Source organism: Balearica regulorum, chromosome 3 (genome assembly GCF_011004875.1).
Source record: "Balearica regulorum gibbericeps isolate bBalReg1 chromosome 3, bBalReg1.pri, whole genome shotgun sequence".
NCBI classification, from domain to species: Eukaryota; Metazoa; Chordata; class Aves; order Gruiformes; family Gruidae; genus Balearica; species Balearica regulorum.
The window spans coordinates 108,737,797-108,758,978 of NC_046186.1; the positions used below are offsets into that span (position 1 = coordinate 108,737,797).

Below are 21,182 nucleotides of genomic sequence, written 5' to 3' on the forward strand. Positions count from 1 at the left end.
ACATAAGACATGTTCTGTTTTCTTCATCTGGCTTTACACATAGCAGCTGTTTTATTAAGATTCCTATCACAGTATTAAAAATAATAAAAAAGCCATTTTAATAGTATTGAACATTTGTCTAGCTATTCTATTGTGGCTAGCAACCCACAGGCGTCTCATCCTCAGGACATGGTAATTCTGAGTAATGATATTGGTCAACTCCTACAATTCTCTCTGCACCTCAGTATGTGTTTGGGAAAGAGATCTTGCATGGAAAGCATTAACCAAAATGTCTTTTAGCATGCCACAAGACAGTAGAGAGACTACCTGAAACCTGGTTGGTTGTCTTGGAATTGTAATGCCATTTCTTCTGTTTTTTTTCCGCTAATATCTTCAGTATGTACCTTGGCTTACACAGAGCTAATCGCTGTGTTCTTTGCTGACATCTGGGGTTTTTTTCTGTAAGCATTCCCAGTTCATAAGTCTTCCACATGTTCAAGGGTCAGCGGACATCCTCCGGCAGAAATATGGACTCGAGGAAGGAATCCTTCTCTAGGCTTTTTTTGATGTTGAGGACCATTGACCTTCAGCAGGTTTGCTCCTGGGGTAATTTCATTCAAGTGTAGCAAGGCCTTGAAGCACAGCCCGATACACAGGAGCAGCGAACTGCTACTTCTCCATCCCTTTGGACTGGCTTCAAAGCACTGAGATGTAGGCGGATTTCAGTGCATTCAGCTGGAAGAGTCACCCGTGAGTCATAGCATCCACCAATATCCTGATGTTCAGGGATGTGTGGAGGTAGGGTAACACTGCAGTGTTTCCTTTTGCTTCCCTCGAACTGAAAGCCAGATAGCCTCTGTCCACGTTAAGTGACAAACCTGTTACATGTCACCAATACCATTGCTTTCCCTCACAGCAAGTGCTCATGTGCAATTTCATTTTGCTTACGCTTTGAGTTGTTGAGGTATTGTTGCTCGGTTTTTGAACAAAGTGGAAATTACCTCCTTGACAACAATTTGTTGCGCTTACACAACTGTAGAGTTTCACAGAGGTTGGCAGAGTGGAGAGGGGCATGACGTGAAACTTTGTTCCCCAGCAAGCTTCTGCTTCTACCTGGAACAACTGTTGCTCTTCCATTGTGGGGCCACCGCTTTGCACAGTAAAGCATTTGGTTGTGATGTGAGGATGTATCACTGCTGAAAGGGACCACATACGCATGCTCTCGATTGTGCTGATTTGTGATATTCTGCCCATCTCCCCCAGCAACTGATCTGCAGTAGGGCCATAAACCTTAATTTAATACTGCTGACAGCTAGAGGAGAGATACTGCTTTAAGCAGTTATAGAAGCAGAATTGCATTTTAGAAATGAAAAATATGATTCCGCTCTAAAATGATGTTTGAATACAATTAAGTGTCATACCTCTATTTGTGTTTTTCATGACAAGGCATACAAATGCGTCTCTGACTGGTTTGGCAGTGCTAAAAGCCCATGACTGAGAGATAACTGAGATGCTACTATTGCGGGGTTCAGAGAGAGGTTATATCTGACTTGCATGGAATCAGCCCTTGTAAGCCAAGCAATCTTTTCCAGTCTCTCCTTTCTGCGGCTTTTTGCTTGAATCTGATCAACTTCAGTCCAACTGGTAGAGGTTGGAACAGGAGTCAGAGAGTTAGTGTGGTTTGGGCAATTTACAGTCTCATTTCATTATTTGAAATTGGTTGGTGTGTGCCTTAGTTTCCTCATCTTTAAAATGTTAGTGATGTTTTTCCTTATATGGTGTTTTTAAGAAATAAGAATGGGGAAAAAATCCAGTATGTGTAGTGGCAGTGTTGGTTGTGCTTGAAATTGGGGAGCCTGAACAGGCAAAGATAAAATTTACTTGAGTAACTGCACCCAGCCTTCTAGGAAGCAAAATGTGAAAAATTACCTGTATTTCCTAACTAGTCAACAAATTAGGGTTTACCCAAAAGCAGCACTCATGAAGTTTGGAAGCACTGTTTTTATGATCTGTCTCCGGTAGCCTTGCTTTATTTCATATTCAGTTCCATGTCTGATGCTGAGAGTTGACCTGTGTTAAATCTACTCCTGTTGCCTATAAATAAGCTTAGAGATCTTAACCACCTCATGATTTTGTCAGCATCTGCCACATGTGGCAAGCAGCATTCATCTTCCAGGGAGCGAGCAATCAGTCTGGCCTGTGTTTCCCGCGGGTAAGGTTGCTGGCTGGTAAGAGCTGGTCTCCAAGCCCATTCAGACCCAGAGAGGTCTGATGGGAACGGCAGAACTAATAATAGAAGTTGGACCTTTTTATTTTCCCTCTCCAAGGTTTGTATTTTGAAAAAGATCACAGAAAAGGCTGTTTGGTCTTTGTTTTAACCAGTTGCTTACTGTTACAAGTATAGTAATCACTGCTTTTAGGAGAGGTGTGAAAAGTGTGGGGGAGGATGATGGTTTTTGTTTTGTTGGGTTTTTTAATCTCATGAAGATGCAACGGTACCTGAGAGAAAAGGGAATTAAATAGCAAATGCAGTCTGATATTGAAACAAGGGCAACAAAAAGCAACCCAAAGAAATGAGATTTGGGATTTTAACAGAATTTTTCTAGCAGGGTGTTCATATTAAAGGGATGAAAACCTCGAAGATATGCTGTGCTATATTTAATTAAAAAAAAGTCCAGTGACTATGTGTACACAGTGTGTCATAGGTATTTGGGGAAAAGTATTAATTTTCTGTCTCTTTGGGCCCCTTTCAATTTTGTAGATATCCCAGAGTGTGTAGGTACCAACACATGCTGGAAAATCATACTTCCTTTATAAAATTTTCTGCTGCTGCTGTTTACTTGCTTACTATTAATGTTTGGGTGTGCTGTTGGAGCTGCTTATTGATTGGTAAGCAAATCACAGGAAAAAATACATATGTTACCATAAGTCCTAACGAAAAACAAAAAAGCAGATTTTGTGCAAGATTAATAGGGAAAAACATTATCGTGTCATTTATTGCGCTCAGCAATTATTTGCTGTCTCAGGAGCTATGAAGATAAATATCAGATTCTCAGTCAACTTCCATAATTGAAAAATGAGAAAGTGTAAAATATAGCTAACTTTCTTATTCCGCATTCTTATTTCATTACAGTTTTAGGGAAGCTAGTTGTTGCTGTAAATTCAGGAAAACTACATCACACCAACATTAACGTTGTGAAATCATTCACTCAAAAGGTGGGAAGAGCAACTAGCCCTGGTCAAAAGCATTTCTGAGAGAACACAGAGGGCCTGGCTAGTCTGAATGCTGTACAGCTCTGTGGAAGGGTCGCACTACTGAAACGTGTCAGTAAGCAAGTGCCAGCTCCTCAGGTGTGCTGTGAAGCTTGATTCAGTGTAAGCAGTCATGCTGGTATTATGCAAGGCTGAAGGAACAGATGTTTTAAAATTTGTACACTAAGCATAACATCCCTGTGTTGAAACAGCAGCAGCAGAGAGGGAGAGCACCTTAGAACTGAGATGCTGAATTATTGACATGAGTGAGTTTCCAAACAGTAAGCTTCCACTTGAGTTTCCTGCCCAACATTTTATCCTTGTTTGAGTTCAAATGTTTTCAAATTTCTTGGGTTTATGATAATTTTTAGTTACGTGTTGAAACCTCTTAAGTCAGTATTGCCAATGCAGAATTGTTTTGAAACTTTGGTTCTGTGGGGAATTTTGGCATTTTTGTTTTATGGTTAGATACATTTTGAAATGTTTCTGTGAAATGAAAATTCTGTTCCTACATGGCTGTAACAAGCAAGATTTCTTGCCTTGGAGTAGCTCACTGTGGGAGAGCTGCATCCTTAGCTAGCATGCAGGGCAGGGGGTGCCTATCCTACTAGCCTCTGTCCTGCCTTCATCATGTGTATGGCCGTATTCATCTTATACTGTAAATTATTCAAACTCCACTGTGAAGACAGAATAAATGATTTCCTCACAGGTTTTTTTCATGGCTCTGTTATCATAACATCTTAGTTCCTTACAAATGTTAATGAAATGAACATCACAGAGCTCTTGTGATTACTTTATTCCCATTTTACGTATAGGAAGTGAAATATGAAGATTAAAGCCAATTTACGTAACTGGAAAAATGGGCAAGCTTTCAGGCATATACAAACACGAGCTGCTTTTTCTGCCTGTATCAGGCAGTCTAATAAAAAGAGATCGCCGCCTCCTACAAATGTGGCTTCACTTGCATCCTTAGGCAATGACAGTAACGATGCTGTTACAAAGATTAAAGCCAGAAATTATGAAGTGTTGACTAATTTTGGCTGCCTAGTGTGAGAAACCTGGAGTCCAATCTTTTTTCAAAGCATTTTTTGAGGACATTGTGTTTTGCAAGTATCTCTCTCACTGGTCTCATTTGCAGCTGTGACCACTTGGCTTCTCTGCTGATCTGAATACAGGTGTCCTGGGGTGGGTGGCTGGAAAATGAGGGCAGCGTAGCTCGCCGTGGAAGTTTTCATTTATGCAATCTGCCCTATATTATGTTGGAGTTCAACAGCCATTTGCCAAGGATGGCTTCAGTTCCCTTAAATATGAACTCATCTTTCTCTTCTTTCGTTTTCCTACTTCCTTTATTTTATACCTTCCAACTTCTCTAATGGTGGAAGCAGGGCTATTAATGACTCATATCAATAGAAAATTTACTTTGTCCTGGACTATGGACAAAGTGAGCCATCAGCCTTCAAATGTCTGCGCTGCTATAAGGCTGGAGGGTTGGAGATGAAGAGTGAGGAAATGATGTGCCCATCAGAAATAGCAAGTCATAGAAAAATCAATAATCACAAACTCCTCAGAACTCTCACTATCCTTTTATAGCTGGGCAGCAGCTTTTCTTTATTTCACACAACCTTGAAATCCCCCAAGTACTCTCTTTTTAAATATCTCTGAGTCAAGGCCTTGAACTCTAACCAAAGGAGGAGCAGACGAAATGTAGAAGTTAATGACAAATACTTGTGACAGATAAGCATTGTCAGTCAGGATGCACAATCCATGACTTTTAGTGATGGTTAGTGGAGGAACGTTAGACTGTAGCACTAGCCCATTAGAAAATACTATCTAAAAGGTGTAACTAAAGAAGAAGAAAGCTCCTCTTTTTTGAGGAGTAGCACATATGGTGAGATAAGCATGGTGGAGTTCCATGGGTAGGTATTTCTTACTACATACATGCATTTAGCAGTGGCTGTTGTTCACCGTGTGTGCATACAGAGTCTTGCCTCGAGAACTGTTGGAGTCCATTCAGCTGTGTCCAGCCAGGCTCTTCGGGGATAGCCCACAGAGCAGCTGCTTTTTGGTAGAACATGCACAAGGGCGCATGTTCATCCTGGGTCTTTGCAATTTCTGTTCATCTTTTTTTACAGAGTAGAAATGACAGGGTTTTTTAACAACAGCCCAGTACTGTCTTACTAAGCTCTTCTGTCTTAATGTGCGCTGAGTGGGAGGGCTTTTCCTGACTGTTGGTCCCAAAAGCTTTCAGTAGCATTAAAAATTATGGCCTAAGAAGTTGAATGCAACATGTGAAGGTATAATTATGTTCAGCTTGATTAATCTTGCATGATAATTAGCAGGGTAACCAGCTTGCAAGATAAAGAATATCTTTGGAAGTGCCTGCAAGAATTTCAGTCTTCCCTCCCACTTGGCCAGCTGTGGTGGCAGTAAGGTGAAGGTTCCCATTTTGCACAGACCAAACATCACAATCTTCCTGGCCACGTTGCTCAGAGACAAGTATGTCCGAACTTGCCAGTGCACTTCAATTTCTCTGGGAGGGCGAAGGAGAGAAGAGGCAACCCAAGTTGGAGAAAATCTGCTGAGGAGTGAAATACATCCCCTTTGGCCCTGCAGTTTCAGCAGTAAGTTGCTTATCCTGCATTAGGCTAAGCCACATGATTTTCCCCTTTCATGCTGATCTGCTACATGGAAACTGAGTCCAAAACCATGGGCAGTCAAGAGCCTAGGCTGTCATTTATGTCCAGGGTCCGGTACTGGATTTGAACGCTGCCAAGGCTGGACTGTGTTCAGAAGCAGGACCTGTGAGGTACAAAGTCAGCAGTTGTTCCCCAAGGAGTTGTTTGTTTCTCCTTTCAATTTAGAGCCTGAAATGCCATTTGTTTAATGTTGCTGTTTAAATAATGATTTATAAGACTCCAAGCCAGGCATGGTACAGCTTAATGACTGCTATAATTTATGGATGCCACTGGCTACATAAACACTGCTGTAAATATAAAGGATGTCTCCCACAAATTTTACTTTGATACTTATTTGATACCATTCATTTTCCTTTCCTTACACATCATCTGTGTGTGAGTTGAGGCCACTTGACTCAGTGATCCAGGTCATTCCAGCTCACCTTGCCAGGAGTGATTGTGGCTGGGAAATGAAAAGATCAAATGTCTATTTTTGTTACAAAATATTTTAATTAAAAATGAAATTTCCTTGAGCTCGGATGCAAACATGTGCATCAAGTGGCCCATTAAAAGGGCCATTTGTATTTGGGCTTTTTTTGGTTATCTATTTGTTTTAATCATCTCCTTTATCCAATTCATTTTGCCTTTGTGCACACAATAAGCAAGGAAACAGGAGACAGGAATAAATCACGCACTGTTACAGAGCCCAGCCATTCCCTGGGCTGCAGCTTTGCTATTTGTGTTCTCTAACCTATACAAGGAGCATACATATACGAGTCTAATGCAAATCTGAGCTAATTCAAGCCCTGTCTCTGCAGAGATGAATGAGCATGCAAATCTGCTGCTTTGTTTTGGAGGAAAAGCTCCCGGAATTGCTTGATGTCTAGTTGCCACTGACGGCTTTTAAATATGACAGTCAGTTGACTTCAGGAGATTTGTGCTCCTGGGCTGCAACAAAGACACCTGGGAAGATAGTAGGTGCTCTAGAATCCCTTGGCTCCGTTATAATGAGTGTTAATGCAATCATGTGCTTGGAAAACTGAGTGCCATTACAAAGTTAAAATGAATTGAGTAAGCAGAAAAACTCCATTGCCTACAAAAACTCCTCCTCTGAATCTCTGCATATCGTATCCCAGCAGCTGCTGGGATAAAATGCAGACATTGTTGAAAAGATTGCAGATAAACTGAGTAGGACATGAGAGCTGGTAATAAACGTGGGCATTTCTTCAAAACCATCTGTGGGGTAATTCAGAGAGACAAAAGTACTTCTGAATTTGAGTAGGACTTCAACATTTTTAAGAGTGTCATGATGTTACTAACCTTATGGAAGCACTCTGGGCCTTCTCTCTTAACTTTTCTTTAGGTGATACTTCCAGCAACATGGTGCCATATAGGTTCATTGCATACCCCTAGGAGAAGGGATCACCTGCTGAGTTACCAGAATCGCTGCTTACAGTTTCCTGTAAGAAAGCATCCGTTTGCACACTGACCTGAGTGTGACTGGCTTGCGACGTGCAAAGAGCTTTGCTTCTGACATAGGGAAGGCTCTCAGCAGTGTCTCTAAGAGTGCATTTTTGCAAGGTGCACGGCAAGGCCAAGGAGGATATTTTCTCATTGCCTTAGACCCTTACCAAGGGGCCTGCAGAAATTGCCAGCAACCAGCTCCAAGTTACTTGGTCTATTTTTTCTGCAAAGCTCTCCTCTGTAGTCAGCCTTGACCCTGACTGAAATACAAGGGCACTGTGCAGCCTGTATGCAGCAAGCCAGAGTTGCTCTAAGGCGGTCAAAAAAATCGAGCTGACAATAACACAGAGCACCATTTTCAGGAGCTGGGGTCCTTTATTAAAAAGGTTTGGCATGTATTCCCCCCACTCCTGAATTGATTTGCACCATAAAATAAGCTTGAAGAGAAATAATGGTTGTTTTCCTACATGCTTCATTAATTTTTTAGTTTTGGCAGGCAATATAAATAAAAGTATCAAGTGCACATCTAATTGAATCACCAGTGATTCCCAGCTCCCTGTAGTACCAGAGAACATGATGTAGCTGTGTTGTTTAGCAAGCACAGATGAGTTAGGCAAACAATGGCTCACTCTGCCCAGAGGCTTTGGTTTAATCTTGAGCATTTACCCATTTAATATGAGACAGAGCAGGAGTCGTTGCAGTGGGGAATTCACAGCACAGACCTCTTTGTACTTCTAGGCTTGCCTTCTAGGAGTAGTGAGCTGGAAGCTCATCTCTGCAGACAGACAGGAAGGTTTCAGTGAATTGCATCTACATGCAGATTTTCTGTGGAAGGGGCTCTTGCATTTCTCAATCTTGGCCTCCTCCATATGTACTGACTGTAGGATGCCGCTCAACTGATTCCTGCCTCCAGGTGGCTGGTCTAGAGCATGTGTCTCTTAGGGCAAGTCCTTTTTTACTTTAAGTGTCTCACTTGGCTACAATCAAAGGACTCGGGGTGAAAGAATTCCTACAGTAAGGAAAGTGATACCTATCAGGCTGGATGATCTCTGACTTCTCAGCTATCAAGGGAATCAAGTGCCTCCAGAAAAGGACAGTGCTAAGGGACAAGTACTCCAGATCATTTATGAATGGATGATACTGGCCTCTGCTTGTAATGTTCACTGACTTCATAAGAGTTGGCTTCTTTCCACATTGCTAGCTGCCTTTTGCTGCTTAGCATAGGTGAAATGAATTAGTGATTTTTTCGTAACTTGGTAGATTTAGTCTGCTGTGGGCTTCCTGACTCAAGGGGAGGGGAGTGCAGGATGCAGGAGCAGGAGTGCTTATAGAAGAGAAAGAAAACTACAAGCAGAGATCAGACTGTTTTCTCTCTTTCACGGAGAATATGACAACATGATACCTCCAAGTCATAGGTAATACATGTTGACAGGAGGGTCTGATGAAAATTTGTGTTCTTTCCAAACCATGTAGCCATGTTATTCCTAAGCTAGACAGAGAGGATGTCATTATTCAGAAGTGTCAGTCTACCAGTAAATTCACATGCAATTAAAAACCTATCATGCGTATTGTGCTGTTCTTGAGAAGTACCACAGAGCAGGATGCAGGATTTCAACCCTCTTTTCAAGGGTCAAAAATGCCTTCCAAGTTAAAACACCAGAAATGCCTGGGAAACTGAAGTTCTCTGTTAGGTGAACCAGTAGATATTTGACAATATTAAACAGGTCAAACAAAATAAAATAATTACTTTATCAAGTAATTATTGGATTGAGGGGATTTCAGAAGGTGTTCTCCCCTTCAGTGTTATCCAAGATCCTATGACCTGTTGGTTGAGAGGAAGACAATTCAGTAATGTGAAGTTGGTTTTGTATTCTTGTTCTCTAGGATCTGCTTCTGGCTCAAAAATGGCTCTGGAGGGTTCCTTCAGCTGCTGGAACGGAACGGCGATCAGGCTGGGGCAGGCGTGTGACTTCTTCAGGGACTGCGCCGAGGGAGAAGATGAGGGAGATATGTGCAGTGAGTAAATCCAACCCCGCCAGGCTGCATCCTCGTTTTCCAAAAGCATTGATTGTTTTGAATTTTAATACCTGAGGCTTTAGCACTAATAGAGTAACGCGGTGCTGTCAAAAGACCAGTATCCCCTCTAATACATGCAGTTTTCTTTGGATGTCTGCCTGCAGCGGACCAGTCGATATGTTCCTGTACTCACCTCCATTAGTTCTGCAGCAGGTTCTTAAAATGCTCATGGTGCTTCATCTCTTCCAAAGTCCTGATCAAAAATGCAAAGGAAGTATAGCTGAATAGCTAGATGCCTTACAGAATTATGAAATGTGTAGTTTGTTAGAGCTTTTAATCAAAATGTAGCACAGCATGTGGCAGAAGGGAGTGGAAGTAGAAAACTTCGAAGATGAAAAATGAGTAGAGCCGGTAGCTTGTCTTTGACCAACTCCTGTGTCTTTGTAATTCCTCTTGTTTTCTATCCTTTCTTCAGCAGACAGTAGTCTAATAAAATACAGCAGAAGATAGATAGCAGCTTCAGTTTTCTGAAAACTTGCTGTGCCTGAATACTTTGTAATTGCGCTGCATTACCTAGATGTTTAGGACCTTCCTCTGTCTTGAAGCTGCCTTATCTCTTTTTCTATACTTCTACATGTTCTACCTTCAGCATCTTCCCCTTTGCCAGTCTACAGATAGTTAGGAGTGGTGGATTGTCAGCCATATGGTTATCTACAGGGTAAATAGATGAAGAAAAATAATTGTTGAGAGTTCATAATTTACCATATTAAAGTGCATGTGTCACAGCTGATGTAGCCTATGGACTTTTGCTGACAGAGCTGCATTGATTTGGTATGCAAAAAATGTGTTCCCTGACCAAAATACCAGTCCTGGCAAAAGCCTTTGGAATAGAAGAGACAGTTATTCTCAGTTTAGCTTTCATGTGCGACAGCTAGAGCAGGGGAGAGTCTGGGTAAGGTGATTCAAACAAGGTGTGTTAATATTGGTGATGTCTAGACTAACGTACCTTTGCTGTTTCTAGCATAAATTTAACATAGGAGTGACACACAGCTTCTAGCAAATTCCAGTTCTTTGCTGCTAAGAAAGAAAAAAAGTAACAGATTTTATTGGCGTGGAGAACCGTGGTTTGACCTGGGATCGTCTAGTAAAAAGCTTGAAATGATAGGCTTCTCCATCATGTTAGAGGTTGTTACAATTTGAAATTATGTTCATTAATGACACACACTTAGTGAACATTAAATGTACTTTCATAGGAACAGTGTCATTACTGTGGACTTGCAGCTCCTCAGAACCAATAATGCTTCATAGTAGTAGTATTGAAACCTTTTTTTTTTACCTAAGAGCTGTAAAAGAGAGCTCTAAAACCTCATAATGGTATTTTTTGTTGTGTTCTATACTTTAATTAAAAAAACCTAGTAAATTATGATAATCAGCAAGTTGAATGCATTTTCATTTCATTGGAAGTAGAGGGACACTTTATTTGCCATCAACTATATAGCATGTAAAAAGCAGAAGATATTTAACCACCTGTTTAGAAGAGCATCACTCCCTAGCTTGAGGAGAGGACCACAAGGCTTGTATTCAACCACAGGTACTGGGAATGCAAGTTCTTACTCCCATCCAAAAGGCCCAAAAAACACCATCTTCCATCCAAGCAACAAAAAAGAGTGGCTTGCCTTAGCAAGAGCTCAGGCTGTGGGTATGTCTGCTTATCCACTTACAAGCCTGCTCAGTTCTATGGCTGATTTCTCTGCTTTTGCCTCTTTACTGTGTTGAATATTGTTGGCATAAGACTTCTTACATAAAACAGGTTTGTGTGCGGTTTAGATGTCAGTTACATCTGCATGGCAGCCTAACACAAAACATGTCATCTTTCAGCATTTTAGTTGTCATTTTACTTCTGAGCAACATGGAGGTTTTCACCAGCTTTTTGCAAGTGTGGCAAAAAGTGATTTGGATATGTAAAGCAGAGAAAGGGGTTTCCCAAATGCTTCTGCTGACACAAAGGAGCTCTCAGAAAAAGATATAGCCATGCTCAAAACTGAGGGGAGATCTTTTACAATTACCATTAACCAAAGACTTCTATCTTTGAGCTTCAAGGAGATGTTGGAGTTGGTTTTTTTACCCTTTCACGGTCTTTTAGCTGTGCAGGTACCGATATTTTTTTTTCTTCTTATTCATTTGGTTTTTGTTTCTTTCTTTGCTGAAAAAAATCTCCCTAAAGCCTGCTGTTTGTTAACATCTTTTTACTTATTAATGGCCAATGAAATGTCACGGTGCTTGTTCTGCATGCAACCAATTAGTTTGTGTAGAGAGCATAAAATCAGAGAGGGATGACCCCTAGAGAAAAGCATGCTGCTGTTTGAGTTATAATCAAATATTCTTGCAGGAGCAAAAGACAGCTTCAAAGAGGCAGATGTGGAATTAGATGCCGAACTGTGTTGATTTGGGATCAGACATACAGATTTAACAGACTGATGGAAGTGCCACGCTGGAAATTTCTTTGCAGAAGCATACTTTGCAGACACACATTAAGACTTCAGATAGTGGTGGTCTTATGTCTTTGCTAGTAAATTCATGCTTTTATGGATTATAACTTACTGCAAAAAAAATAACATACTCCTCTTATTGTAGTAATCATATGTATAATATACCCGATATGGTACAAGACGGAAATGAAAACTCAAATTATTTGCTAATACAGATTGGCAGAGCTCTGCTTTACAGAAAGAGAAAATTTGTTTCAGTAGTTTTGTACTTTTTAGTTAACAATATCTTGGATTTTGGTTCAGTAATCCTTTGTTGTGGGGCAGCAAGTCTGAGCAAAAATAAATATTTTTCTGAAAAAAAAGTGCATATACTTTTGACTAGTCCAAAATTATTTTACTTTCTGTCTCAAATTCACCAAAAAAGTTCAGCCTGGGAATATATTGGTTAATCAGTCAAAGCATGTTAGGTAAGTAATGGATGTATTTAAAAGAAAACATAAATCAAAAAGAATGGAGGTGCTGATAGTATATTTATTATCTAGAGACCCAGAGCTTAGAGGATTCACTCAGGATATGACAAACCCAGGACTGATTCTTTCTTCTCCCTAAGCGAATTTGAACACATATTTCCTATTTCCATGCAGAGTTTCCAGGATTGTGGTCTGGAGTTCTGGTCTAGTTCAGAAGAAAATGGTTACCCAAGTCTCTCCTGGGGTTGCTCTTCCACATTTTATAAATTTTACCTGGAATAAGGATTGAAAGTAATGTCCTCCATCTTTCAAATAAATCTCATAAACACTGAGTTGCAGGGTAATTTTCACTCTTTGCCTCATTGAATATTTAAGGATGTTAAACACATTACGAGGTGAGATAAGGAAGACTAGTGTCTGATTCCTGAAAGGAGTGACTGAGGCTGTGCTGTGTGGTTGGAGGGGTGCATGCACACATCTCTCAAAAGACCAGATGGCAGCTAGAATAGGAACCTATAAAGTTTGAATTTGTGATAACATGAGCAAGTGACCAAAAAAGCATAGATAATTAATTCTACAGGGGCCAGTTTACTTTCCAGGCAAAAATGCATGAAGAAACCACTGGGTTAATTTATATCCTAGTGATAGATACAGCCCAGGAGAGTTTCCCTGCAAGCAAAATGATGAAGTAGCAACCTGTTGCCATGCTGTGCTCTCTTAAGGTTCCTGTCTTGCATACACTAGTCCTTTTGCTGCTTTCTTGATCAAAAGCTGTACTTCTAGCAACAAATTCTAACCTCTGGCAGTTCTGAACTCAGTAAAGCCTTCTGGCATTAAAGGATAACTCTTTGTTGACTGTGTTGAAAAGTATTTTCCCTTTTTATGCTTCATTTCTGGTAGAAATGGTTGGCTGACCAACTTTGCTAGTGTAGAGGCAGCTGTTGAAACAAACTCATGTTTAAGATTTATGTGCTGCTTTTTAAATTGTTTGAGTAGGTGATCTATTTGGCTCCTGAGATTTCCTCCTAAATTTGAAAAGTGTCCATTACATACCAGAGTAGTCTTTTATGCTTGTGTCCTTTATAATATGGGTCTGGAATTTCACCCAAAAGTTTAAACTGTACTATCTGGTTGATTTACACCTAGTTTTGAATTGAGAGCCTGCTCCATCCTCTTCATAAATTATTCCAGTTGCTAATTTTTCTTGCTATTAAAGGATGAAAAATCTGAGTTTAAAAAAAAAAAAAACAACTTTGAACTTATTCAGATTTTGCTTGGAAGGTAATTCATTCTGAAGGCTTGAAAATATTTGCTTAGGAGCAAGTTTAACACCCTGCAGCTTTTTTCTACTTCATCACTCAAATAAAATCAGAGACTCTTACGTTCTCACAGTGCTCCAGTCTCACTGGATTACTCTATTCCCTACCTTCTGTCCCCAAGCTGCATTTTAATCATAGTAAGGTCTAAATCTTTTGAGGTCTCTGTCACTAATGATAATATGCAGCATGGCAGGTTTCAATAGACGATTTTCCAATAAAGTCAGATTAGCTTTCCCTCATCAGTGCAATGTCTGCGTTAATGCGAGTTTGAATTATAAACATTCAGAAAATTGAGAAGTACATGTTGACAGAGAAGTGCTACCCAAAGAGGTCTTTGTGGAGTAGCAATACATGGAATTGCAGGTGCTGTATGTATTCAAAGTAAGAAAGAGCAGCAGAGAAAATGCATCCAGTGCATGTGACATCTGAAAATTCATCAAAAATAAATTTGTGGAGGAGGAATGAAATTTTCTGGGAAAGTAATAGCTTCTTATTTATGCCCTTACTTGTTCATCGACAGTGAGCTTTTTCTGGCCTCCAGGCAGGGATTGCTACTTAGGTGACTCCTCCTGCTGCTCTGACTTGTTTACATCATCCTAGATAGTGTATGGCTGTGAAATGAATTCATGGCCATGGACACTGAGCCAAGCTGTTTCAGTAGGAATTCAGAGCACATTATAATTTGTCATTTTCTTTGGATCCCAGCCTCGGGCTGTGCAATGAAATATAATCAAGTTCTGTAGAGGGGTAAAACACAAGGAAGCAACTCTCTGCTTGATAGCTCCACGTTTAAAGACCAGGCTGAATGAATTTGGAGATTTTTAAAAAGAAAAACTTGAAAAAGCCTTAACTCCAGTACAGGTTTTGATCTTGTCATAAAAGCTTTGGGTGCTTGCAGAAAACAACAGTAGAACATGGCTCTCAGGCTCTCACCTCCATGTCAGGTTCCAGGTTCAAATTTGGCCCTGCTAAAAAGCCACAGACATAAGATTTGTTTCAGTTTCCTCTGTGAAATGAGCTGTGATTCAGGCTCCTAGAAAAATCACATATTTCTGGTCTAGATGCTGCAGTTCTGGTATTCCCCAGCTGTTTTCCCAGGGTAGACCAAGGAGCAGATGCATATGCCGCTGACAATGAATTGCCTTTTGAGGTGTGTGAATCAAAGCTGAGGCCCTGCAAGCAGGTATTTAATTGACCTGCAGTCTCAGCCAGGGGAGCCTGCCGATACTTAAACATTTTGAATGATCTGGAGTTTGAATACTGGTGCCTTGGTGTCTGACGGCCACTTTATAGATAGAAGATTGGGGAGGGGAAAATTTTTAATAATCACAACAAAATATGAGTTCAGGAGCCTCCTCTTCTCATAGAGAAGCTATTGAAATTGCCAGTATCACCTGACCAGCAGATTTTCTTGCTTTAGGAGTTTGTAGTCTATCCTGCAGTTTGTAAATGAAGAAATTTTTACTTTGATTTTAACAAGCAGTTGAAAGGAAAAACTAAATTCCTAGATATCAGGATTTATAATGTGTTTGCACATGGAATTTAGTTTTTATTTTGCAGTTTTAAGCAGATTTCTCGTATCGTTTTCCTTTCTTTCAAAAAATAAAATTAAAAAAAAACACAACGAAAAACCAAAGCTAGTTTTAGGGGAAATTTAAAGAAACAGAGAAGGGGAAAACAAACATGGGCTAAACTGGTTTTTAGTACAGATTTGACTACACAATGGTGTAAAAACAGAAGTCAGGAATACCATCATTCCTTTTATGGCTACATCTGTTCACAGCAGCTTTTCTAGGTTATTGGAAGAAGGACCACCCCCGCTGAGCAAGTGTGTTCAGGGGCTTTGTACTGCCAGCCCCAAGGACTGGTTAGTCCGTATAGCAGGGTAAATTGACTGGTCGGTCTTTACTTCTCTTCTGGCATCTTTAATGCCTAAAGTAACTCTATATTAAAAGGGCACCTTTTTCACCCAGGCTGCCTTTGTGCTCTACCTTTTTCCCCATAAACCCCAGTTTGTACCTGTTTGTTACTGGGAAGCCTTCTGGTACCTGGCAGAGTTGTCAGCTGCACCCTGGGTGTAGAATCTGTTTTGAGGATCATTAGTGATGCACTAGAGGTGAAAATTGTGTTATAGTGGTAGTGTTTTTGCATGGCATTTTACAAGGTCCAATTTCTGCCAAGGTTACTTAATAAATACAGAATCTGGCCTCACGTTGAAGAAGAGAAATGCAAAGGTAGAACTACACAACAGTAGAAATTAGGGAGGAGGCAGTGAGGGTTTATTGAGGATGATGGGAAAGATATTTCATGAGTTTGAAGGAAATCGGTGATTCATGGCCAAGTAGAGAATGTTGACGTATGGCAATATAAGTGTGTGGCTCAGGGCAAAAGGAGCAGGACTTGCACCTTTTGTAAGAAGAATGTGCAATGTAGGTAGAGAAGGCGATGGAAGGCATGAAGTTACTTTCTGCTTTGAATGAAATGACTATTACTTTAAAACTGGTTGATTTAAAGGCAAAAAGCTAGTGTATTTTTATTGTTTGAAGCTGGAAACTTGCCTGAAATCCTAAGCTAGTGACAGAATGAGTGGGCTTCAAAGCCTGAAAGTATGGTTTAAAATAAACTATCCTCTTTTCATCCATTCATCTCACCAGATTCACAGGTGCAAAAGGTGAGGCACAAAGACGAGATCGTGTTGCTGAGCTGGGTTCACTAGAGACCTAGACTGTAAGGGAGGGAAGTCATGTTAGGAACTTATCCCTCTCCAAGATTTCCTTCTGTGGGGCTGCAGGAGCAGTGGTTAAGAAAGCCATCTCCAAGATATAACCTTGAGTGGGTTTATACCTGCGGAGCTGTAGAGGCCAGGTATTTAGGAGTCCCCATAATGTACGTTGAGATGTGTCCTCTCACTTGGGTTTGCCAAAGTGTGGGGGGAGTCACTTGGTCACAGTCTGGGTGTTGTTTCCCTTGCCACCACCCTCCCCACGGTTAGGCATGTGCATGACTCCACATGAAAGGACTGAGTAGCTGTGGGGGTGCCTTCATGCCATGGGCAAATGGGGTCAGAATAGTCACTGCAGCTTCTCTGTGTGCCCAGGAGTCTCCTCAGCTCACCTGGGTTCTGCTGTATGTCTGTGTGTCTTTCCCTCTTGCAGAAAAGCTTCCCTCTGGCTTTTACTGTTCATTTGAAGAAGGGGACTGTGGCTGGATGCAGGGCTCCTCTGCATCCCATCCTTCTCCATGGCGGATTGGAAGCCCAGAGCACAGCCGTTTTCCTTTAGTAGAAGGTGCGTGAGAGTAAATAGTAAGTGCAGAGAATGAACAGCAGAGAGCAAAAAAGATACACAAATGGTGGGATGGGGGAATAAAACACAAGGCACATTTTCCTGTGTTCTTACATATTCAGCCTCAAGTGAAAAAAAGCTCTCTTTCTGCTCTAAGTGCTTTGAGAGAAAAAAAAAAATCACTTCCTGTCTTGAGGATATACACTGGTACTTCACGTCTCCACAACTGACACCAGATACTAATCTTGACCCTTTCTAAACAACTTCACACCAAGTATTCATCTGCATGACCTTCCTCCACACTGATCTGATTTTTTTCTTTCTGATTTTCTTATTTATTTCCTCTGTTTCTCTGTTCTGCTTCTTTTTTCCCCTTCTCATTTCCTTACTTTTCTTCTCTTTGCTCTGTTGTCCCTTGAGTTCCACTTCTATATATAATTACTGTATACTTGGTTCCTCTAGCCCAATCCCAGTACTTCGTGTCTAATCCTTCTCGTACAAACCATTGAAGGTTTATACCTTGGGCATTGAACTGGTTGAGTTTTTGAACCATTGAACTGCTGGTTGAGTTTTGGGAAATCGGCCACCTGCCAAGATAAGCTTTTTCCTGATGCAATTATATAAATCATTGGAGGCATTTATAGCTGAGGCACAGAGCATCTAAAAGGATACAATAATAACAGCAGAGTTAATGGTGTATAATCCCAACCTTGCTTTAGAAAGTTAGATCCAGATTTAAACGTGAAGAGTAAGATTCTCTACTTTTGTGGTAGAGGCTTATACTCTACTTATACTGGTATAGGCTACAGTGCATTTATGCCATCTGATGGCTCAGCCCATAGCATTACAGACCACAGAGTGATGGAAGCATAGGTAAACATTAAGGCAAAGAGCTAGAAAGAGGGTACTATGGGGGGCTGGCAATAAAGGGCTGCTGATTCATGATTTGTCTATGCCATAGCGGCAATTTCAATGAAAGCCCAAATAACTGGGCTCTAAGTAGTGGTACCTTCCTGAACTGGAGGGCGGAGCTGAAGTAGTGCAAATACACACCTTTTCACGCAGAGCTGCCAAGGAAAACTCCTGGTGTTATACTGCCCTTGTTCCACTTGTTACAACAAATGATTAAAGGAGCAGAGAGGCCTCCAGCTGCATTAATACTACTCTGGTGGTATTTTGCCATGGTTGTATTTTGTTTTGGGATTAGACAAGATAAATATTCTCTTCCAAGGTACTTTTTGTTCATAAAAGATACATTTTGTTATTCAGCCTTGCAAGGAGAATGAATCTGAAGTCATGGAGGAACAGAAGATAGCTGTAGGGGGAAGTTAGACAGACTTCCTAAATGTGTTTTCTGTGTTGGGTGAAGCTGCATCCTTAATAAATTGAAAAAGCCTTCTGCTCTCTGGCATTCTCCTGTAGTGGGAGCCAGCTAACGTAGGTTCTGGGGAGGTTTCACAAACCCTGAAACCAGAAGGTGGTTTGCAGTTTGACCTTCTTCCTGCTCTTTTATCCAGGTTGTGCACTCCTTCTTAACACCAGCAAAGCACCAGCAGTAGCAAACGCTGTCATGACCAGCACTGCATTTCCAGCTCCTTTGAGGAACTCCCCCTGCAAGGCAAGTCCTAATGTTCTCTTTTCTTTTGCAATTTACAGAGCTTTTTTGTGTGTCTGACTCTGGTTTTCAAATATAGGCACTAGGTCAGTAGCACAGAAACGACTTTCTCTGTTGGCTTATCTATAAAATGTACTTGTTTAATGCCCCTGTGTGCAGGGGAAGGATGTGATTATCTGCTTGAAATGCCACAAACTGTGCTCTGAAAAGCTTAGCATATCTTGTCCTCATTGTATGGCCTCATATGATGTATTATAATCTTCATGATTTAGGTGTGTGTGCTGTAAGGGTGGGGCAGCCAGCATTACATAAATGCAAAGAGGAGGAAGTTTACTGTGTGAACAAACCCTGTATTTGCAAGATCTGAGAAAGAATAGGCTTCAGAACTGCCCCTGAGCTGCTCAGAAAATACAGTGCATGCTTTCTCTAGCACAGCTGGGATTTGAGCTGGCAGGTCTTCATCATGCTGCACCTCAAACCTACCAATCCTCATGTAGGCCTTGTTCATAGCTGTGCTGAAGTTAGTAGCAGCAGAGATAAATTCATGTGGAATGGAACTGGGTTCTTATTCAAGCAGAAAAGCTGTTGACAGTCATAAGACATAAGTAAATATATCAAGGCTTGCCAACCCTGCACAAATCGTTGTAATTTCTGAGTCAGTAGAACTTAACCCTTAAACTGCAGATTACAGAAAGATGACCTGTCTGCATCTTTTTAATTTAGTCTATAGCGTCACAGATTATATTACCACTGATAGGATTTATTAATGACTTAGGACTTTGAACCATGGCTAGTGACTTGGAGCATTTCATATCTTGAACGGTCACCCTGAGATGTCACACAAGCTCCTGGTTCCTGGAGCAGAAGGATTTGGGATAATTGATCCTAACAAAGCACAGTTTGGTGTTTGTTGGTTGAGCACTGAACAGACAAAAGAACCAGATTTTCCTCGTTCCACTGATCTTAAAATGCAGAAGGGACAAGAAGGCATGTGTTAGAAAGTTCTCTGGAATGAAAGTACATAGAAGATGGTGTTTCTTTGTCTTAAAGTTTGGTTTGGTTCACTTCTGTTGGGTATTTCAGTTCATATAGCAAAAAGTGCATCTGGTTTTGCTCTCTTGATATATTCATGTCCTCCTTCTTTAGGAAATACATTCTACCTTGTTTTTCCTCCCTTCTGTGACAAAGGCATATGCAGGTTCTGAATATTTTAAGACCTTGTTCTGCCATGGACCAGCAAGAGCGAGTGTTTTTCATAATACACCTGACACAGGAATCAGAGTGAATGATTTCCCAATATGTGTATATTTTTTTCTTGTGTATACAACAGTGCAAATAATTAAACTTGCCATCAGGGGAGAGGCTGCCATGTATTTCATCTGCTCACATGCCATCCCACCTCCGTCACTCCCCTTGGCACTTAAAAGGCATCCGGACGCATCCAGCATTGCAGCTGTCGGTAATAAAGAGTGAAGGAGTTTGGCAAGGGTTTTGTCTCTTGCCTTTTCATATAGTGTAAAAGCTTCTCTTCTCAATGAGCCCCTGGTGGCTTCAAATTCTATTTTACTGGAACAATCTGTCTGTGAGCAGAATAATTTAATTCCACTTTTCAGCACAACACAAGAGGAGAAAGGAGATGTTCCCCCCCTACGCACTTATTCCTCCAATAGGTGCCAACAAACTTCCTTATAGTGAAATTATAGTCAGAAAAGAGGTTGTGAAAATACCATAATGCTGTCCTGTATTTATTCACCCTCAATCACGTCTTGATTTAACTGGCTCAAGTTCAGGCACTAAAAGATGAGTTTTCTTCTACCTGTCACTGCTGACAGCTCCACCTGGCATGTCACAACCAGGACAGATTCTCTGGCAACTGAAATCCCACTGACAAAACTCGCTCCTGATTCATGTGGCAAAGAGATATCAGCAAGTGTGTGCAAATTAGGCCCATTTATTCTTCCACAGTCAGAGCAAGCCATAAACCTGCCCTCCCTCTTGTATTTGATCCAGCTCACATGATCCTTTAGATATCTGCATGCTCTCCTTGTGTGTTCACTTACAGAGTGGCTTGTTCTGACAGCTGGTTCCAGTACCCCAGAGAGATTTGGCTCAGATTCATGTCCTGCGCCAATATATATTCATGATGAGGGCTGTCCTTAAGCTTTGTCATCCTTCCTCCTCCTTGTATGCCATGTCTACCCCAATATCAACATGCTCAGCTCAGCTAAACTCCTGGGGGTCCCTCAGCCTGGCTGTTTAATCTTCCACTGTGGTAGAGTAGCAACAGAGATAACTGAACAGTCTGACAAAATGACTGCCAACACTCTGGAGACTTGTGAGGTGGCCTGGTCCAAATACCTTCCCTGCTGGGGTTGTGGGCAGCTGTTTGCAGTAGTGCTGACACTAGCACTTGGAGACTACAGAGCCTGGGTGATCTTTGGCATACGTGTTGCTGCTAAGTGCAGGACAAGCGTGACCCTCCATCTTTGTTCTCTCCCAAACTTGAGGTCAGTCACCAGGAGTGTGCTGGGCTGCTTTGAGGCTGCGCTCCTCTAGCGTTTCCCATGTCCTGTGGTAGGCTCCTCATTCACTCAGAAAGGAAAAAATCAGCCTGACCTA

The 21,182-nt window shown here is 41.2% G+C and overlaps 1 protein-coding gene across 1 annotated transcript in view; it reads left to right on the forward strand.

Annotated features, from left to right (window-relative positions):
- ALK (ALK receptor tyrosine kinase) overlaps positions 1-21,182 on the forward strand; it is a 321,448-nt gene that overhangs the window by 231,859 nt on the left and 68,407 nt on the right. Inside the window, exons 6-8 of the mRNA XM_075749445.1 lie at positions 9,255-9,386; positions 16,820-16,951; positions 18,466-18,566. Of these exons, the coding sequence (XP_075605560.1) occupies positions 9,255-9,386; positions 16,820-16,951; positions 18,466-18,566 (365 nt within the window). The remainder of the gene's footprint in view (positions 1-9,254; positions 9,387-16,819; positions 16,952-18,465; positions 18,567-21,182) is intronic.